The sequence below is a fragment of the Sylvia atricapilla genome, chromosome 13, assembly GCF_009819655.1.
Source record: "Sylvia atricapilla isolate bSylAtr1 chromosome 13, bSylAtr1.pri, whole genome shotgun sequence".
Taxonomy (NCBI): Eukaryota; Metazoa; Chordata; class Aves; order Passeriformes; family Sylviidae; genus Sylvia; species Sylvia atricapilla.
In genome coordinates, this window is record NC_089152.1 from 1,473,817 (window position 1) to 1,479,510 (window position 5,694).

Sequence of the window (5,694 nt, forward strand, 5' to 3'; positions counted from 1 at the left end):
GCAGAGTTTAAGTGGGACACCCGAGCCCGCTGACCCGGCCCAGGGGTGACAGCAGCGGCTCCTGCAGCTTCAGCTGCCCCAAGAATCATCATTATTTCAGGAGGTGCTACAACGAGCAGCCACCTGATCCTCGGAGTTTGGTTTCTCTGCAGTAGTTAAGGGAGGTGGAACAAAGCTCTGGGACCTCATCTCTCCCTCGTTTAAACATCAGCAAAGAGATAATGAAGGAGAGGCTTGGAAGGGGAAGTGAACTTTATTTCGGGTGGGAGGCGGGGCAAAATCAAACCTGGATCAATTTTGTGGATCAGTTATTCCTGGGTGCTGCAGAAAGTTTTGAGGCAGAGTGGTACAAACCTTGCTGGCCCTCAGTATCTTGCATTCAGGCCAAAACTTGAGTGATTAAAAAAAAAAATAGATGCTAAGAAGTTGGTATTTATAGCAGAACAAGAGTGAAAGTCAGATGAAATGTTTTACTTCTGAAAACAAGCAGCTGGGTTTATATTCATACATGAGAATTATTTCATCATGATTTAATAACTGAAGACATCCCTCACAGGCAGCTCATTTTCCCTCTGAAGAACTCCCACCCAAGCCTCAAAGAAAGGAAATGAGTGATCCCATATCTGCACTGTGCCCTCAGACATCTCCCAGTTCATCCTTCAGCACCATCAACTTGCCAAGAGCAAGAGGTCCATTGATTTTCATGTAATACAAGAAAATATTACATTTGCTTAATTGTTACACAGTGAGATCATTGAACAAGAGATCAGGGCTCTGTTTAATGCTGCCAGCAGCACGGGATTGCAGCAATCAATAGGGCAGTTTGTCAGGGATGTTCTCCAAGGAGCCCTGCCCATCACTGCATTTATTGGAAAACAGGTAAGCCAAGTCAGCAGTGCCCATTATCAGAAATCAAACGAGCTGCAGTGAGAGGGGCTCCAATGAAGAGCTGTATTTATGGCCTGGTAATTAAAAACCATTTGATCAACCTCGTGTTGCCTTTACAGCCCAGGTATTGATGAGCTCTTGTGGCAATGAATGAGCACTATTTGACTTTAAACTTATGGGCTGCAGTGAGAAGCAGCTCTAGAAAAATGCAATTCTTCTTATTAACGAGGGTTCTTGTAATGCCACCTCTTCATCTGGGAGACATTTAACTGGTGGCAGGAATATTCTCCAGAATTTACCAGGGCAAGCACTTCTCTGATTGAAGTGTTCAGTGCTGCTTTTAGAAAAGCCACATGTGTTGCTTCATTAAGTGGGGAACACTTCTATTATCTGGGATTAAGTTTAAAAACTATTTAAATGATTACTACACTCTAGTCACAGCTTGATCATCATTTATTGAGGGGAAGTGATTTCCCTTCAAACCAGCTCCTGCCCATTTTATCTTTATTTTTTGACTAATGAAAACTGGAATGAGCCATTTCCACCAGCAGCTGTGGGATTTGGAACTGACAGCATGAACTGCTGCCACTAAATCCCAGCACCAGCAAAGATCCTGCACAGGTCTTCCTGTTTCCATTAATTCCATATTTCCACAATCCTTCCACAATCCAAACAGTTCCCCAAAAGTTGGGGTTTTTTTGCCCAGGTTTCCAACTGATATGAAGTCATTTTGTCATTGTTTGTGCTGGGTTACAACTGGACAAATCAGTTATTTTGCATGCAAAAACTGAGATATTCTTGTAGTATTCTTCTCATTAATTAAAAACACCAGCAATTTGTGAATTAGCACGGGGGACTAAATCTTCTCAGATTTAGTCACTTAGATTTTGTACTTACCTATAAAGCAATCAAAAGAATCATACCAACACACATCTGGAGCTCGAGAATTGCAAAAGATACAGGCATCAGAAGTATTTTGGATATTTTATTTAAATATCATTTAAAGAAATGTGATACAGCCATTTTGCACTTCTTTTTGGGTGGGTTGGTTTTTTTTTTGTCCCCAAAGGCTCTTCCAGGTGACCCCTCAGTGCCATTCAGACACAGTTACACCTGTGACAATTAATTAATTATGAAATATCTAAGGAGGATCTACACCTGAGCAGCATTTATCTTTGCTGGGACATTGTGAAAATGTCAGTGGATTCACAGTTCCCTTGCCCCACAGGCTGCAATTCAGTTCTCCAAGTTGATAAATGCATCTCTTTAAATGATCACAAGTTTGTCCAGCCCCTGACCTCCAGACATACCCTGAGCAATTCCAATTCTTCAGCTTCACACACCTCTCTGCAAAAATCCATCTCTCACGACCAAAAAGTCCACGCAGCTTCCTGAAAACAGCAGAGTTTGAGAACACAGGGTAAAAAACCAAGTTTTTCTCTGCTGTTTTTAGTCAAAGGCAGCAGATATTTGAGGCACAGAACCCACCAGAGGACAGCTATTGCTCAGTACATGGCTCCTTCATCTTCTTTATTCAGGAAATAAACGGTGACTGGCCCGTGGCTGGTGTGAACAGTCTCAGTGACACGGGCAAAGAACCAGGAGCCAATTCCATACAGTAAAGTTGGGATGCCTGAGGAGAGACAAAAACACATTTTACACACGCGCAGAGCCAGCCAGGCAAACCCAAAGTGCAAGTTCAGAGCGAGGAACGATGAGTCCAAAATGAAATGGGAGGGAAATACTCCTGAAAATAGAAGTATTTTGTCTTTATTTAAATGCAGCAATCAGGGCTTTAACACCTTTCCTGTGGACACCTGGCAGGAAGCAGCAATATGCAGGAATTATCAGAAAAATAAAATAGGAGGAAAACAGCGTGAAAGAAGTAAAACATTGCCACATACACATGATTTCTACTGATTAAATACATAAATATATATATATTTGTATCTCCAAATACTAAACTGAACTCCTTGAACATCCCCTTAAGTTACAGGAGTCTATGCCAGAGCAGAAATTAAAAATATAGGCGATGAATCCAACATAAATCTGCTCTGGGGAAAATCAGATCAGCAATCAAAGCTACCAACTCCAACAGAACTGCAATGGACAAAAAGGTTTTTATATATATATATATGTATATATATATATTTTTTTTTTAAGTGACATGATATACTTCAGCCCAACCAATTTATCTATTACAGACAATATTCTATTTATTATAGAGGAGAAAAAGAGAGCTGGATTTAGGCCCTGAATTCAGAAACACCAAATTTAACATGCTTGAAGCTAAGTGCTTAAGCAGGATTCTGAGGGAAATAAATTGCCTTTTTAATCATGTTTTCCAATCATTTAAATATGAAACATGAAGGGTAGTTGTGAGAGAAACAAAGGTGTGACTGCGTGTAGGGAAATCAGATTTAAACTTGCTATTAAGAAATTAATCTTTGTGATTATATTTTCTCCCTACATTCGTTTGGAAAGGTCAGAAGATTAAGACCAGCAGACATGCTTTGAAAAAAAGTCACTGAAGACTCGTGAAGAAAAAAAAGTACATTTTTAAAAATTAAATATGGAAATAAATGATGTATGACAAATTATGGCACTGTCACTGCTGGCATTCAAACAAGCATTGACTCTGCAGCCAAAGTTTTGAAATAATATCCCTCAAAACTTCACTCTATCTACTTTCATATTAACAAGGCACTGATAAAACCTCTTTATTCTAAGGATTTATATTCCAGCAGCACAGGAGGATCACAGCAGCACATCAGACACTGCCTGAAAGAGTTTCGCTGCAGAACTGCTGAAAGGACAAAAGTTCATCCACGGCACGGCGATTTCCAGCTGGAAAATGCTCCCAACCAAAGGCAGGAGCCGCTTAAATACCAAACGTGTGATCCGGGGCTGTCACAAGGGGCGGTGAAACTCCCCCGGCCAGGATCCATTTACTGCCCTGCCCGGGAATAAATAACTGCTCCGGAATTCCTGGGCCGGGGACGGAGAGAGAGGGGAAGAGGGAAGGAGAAAGGGAGGGGAAGAGAGGAGACAGGGTGAGGGGGAAAAGAGGAGGAGGAGAAGGGAAGGGAGAGAAAGAGAGGAACAGGGCAAAGAGAGGGGAAAGGAGAGAACGAGGGGAAAGGAGAGAACGAGAGAGGAAAGGAGAGAAGATGAACAGAGGAAAAAGAGGGGAAAAGAGAGAACGAAGGGAACAGGGGAAAGAGAGAGGCAAGAAGAGGAACAGGAGAAAGAGCGGAGAAAGGAAAGAGAGGTGAAAAGAGAGAAAGAGAGAGAGAGAGAGAGAGAGAGAGAGAAGGAAAAGGAGACGCAGAGGACTCGGAGCGGAGCTGCCCGTCCCCTCAGCGCTGCCCTGGGCCTGTCCCCGTCCCCTCAGCGCTGCCCTGGGCCCGTCCCCGTCCCCTCAGCGCTGCCCTGGGCCCGTCCCCGTCCCCTCAGCGCTGCCCTGGGCCCATCCCCATGCCCTCAGCGCTGCCCTGGGCCCGTCCCCTCAGCGCTGCCCTGGGCCCGTCCCCTCAGCGCTGCCCTGGGCCCGTCCCCTCAGCGCTGCCCTGGGCCCGTCCCCTCAGCGCTGCCCTGGGCCCGTCCCCTCAGCGCTGCCCTCAGCCCGTCCCCTCAGCGCTGCCCTGGGCCCGTCCCCTCAGCGCTGCCCTGGGCCCGTCCCCTCAGCCCATCCCCGTCCCCTCAGCGCTGCCCTCGGGCAGTCCCCGTCCCCTCAGCGCTGCCCTGGGCCCGTCCCCGTCCCCTCAGCGCTGCCCTGGGCCCGTCCCCTCAGCCCATCCCCGTCCCCTCAGCGCTGCCCTCGGGCAGTCCCCGTCCCCTCAGCGCTGCCCTGGGCCCGTCCCCATCCCCTCAGCGCTGCCCTCGGGCAGTCCCCATCCCCTCAGCGCTGCCCTGGGCCCGTCCCCGTCCCCTCAGCGCTGCCCTCAGCCCGTCCCCTCAGCGCTGCCCTCAGCGCCCCGAGCCGCACTCACCGGCGTTGAGCACCTTGAGGGCAGTGAAGAAGGCGTCCTGCAGCGCCAGGTCCTGCGGCGCGGCGCGGGAGCAGTGGTATTTGATGAAGGGGAAGCAGCCGGTGCGCAGCACCAGGTAGTTGGCGCCGTCCACGGGCCAGTTGAAGTGCGAGAGGCCGAACTGGTCGTTGCGCACCGCGCTGTACTTGACGCAGAAGGAGGTCCAGTGGGGCAGGCGGCGCTGCCGCAGGTGTTGGCTCAGCACCTCGGAGGCGGCGGGCCGGGCCGGGGAAGGAGCGCGGCCCCGCCACAGCAGCAGCGCCACGGCCGCTCCGTGCAGCCGCTGCAGCAGCGCCCGCATCCCGCGGGGCCCCGCGCCCGCACTGCGCCTGCGCGGCCCGGGGGCGGGACCCGGCGGGGCCGCGCGGGAAAGGGACAGGGCCCGGGAAAGGGACAGCGGCCCGGGAATGGAACGGGAATGGGACAGCGGCCCGGGAATGGGACAGCGGGCCGGGAACGGAGAGGGAATGGGACAGGGCCCGGGAATGGGACAGCGGCCCGGGAATGGAGCGGGAATGGGACAGCGGCCCGGGAACGGAGAGGGAATGGGACAGCGGCCCGGGAATGGAACGGGCACCGAGAGGGAACGGAGCGGGACAGCGGCCCGGGAACGGGCAGGGAATGGGCCCGGAGTGGAGCGGGAATGGCCCTAGAACAGCATGGGAATCGCTCAGGAATGGAGAGGGAATGAGCCGGGGAACGGAGCCAGAATCACGAGGGAATGGCCCCGGGAATGGAGCAGCAGTCACCGGGAATGGCGAGGGAATGGAGCAGC

General features: G+C 50.2%; 1 protein-coding gene across 3 annotated transcripts; it reads right to left on the bottom strand.

Moving 5' to 3' along the window:
• Positions 1-300: 300 nt before the first annotated feature.
• On the bottom strand, positions 301-5,222 carry C13H15orf61 (chromosome 13 C15orf61 homolog). Of its 3 annotated transcripts, none has more exons than XR_010744599.1 (4): positions 4,881-5,222; positions 2,377-2,521; positions 2,199-2,279; positions 301-390 (listed from the first exon to the last, which is right to left on the bottom strand). XR_010744599.1 is itself a non-coding variant. In XM_066328186.1 (3 exons), exons 1-2 carry the CDS (start codon positions 5,218-5,220, stop codon positions 2,394-2,396), a joined length of 468 nt encoding a protein of 155 aa, XP_066184283.1. In that variant the 5' UTR covers positions 5,221-5,222; the 3' UTR covers positions 1,861-2,279; positions 2,377-2,393. The 3 variants fall into 3 exon arrangements, 1 of the variants encoding a protein (XP_066184283.1); XR_010744598.1 differs by lacking the exon at positions 301-390 and adding an exon at positions 1,254-1,278; XM_066328186.1 differs by lacking the exon at positions 301-390 and having other exon boundaries at positions 1,861-2,279.
• Between the last annotated feature and the right edge of the window lie 472 nt (positions 5,223-5,694).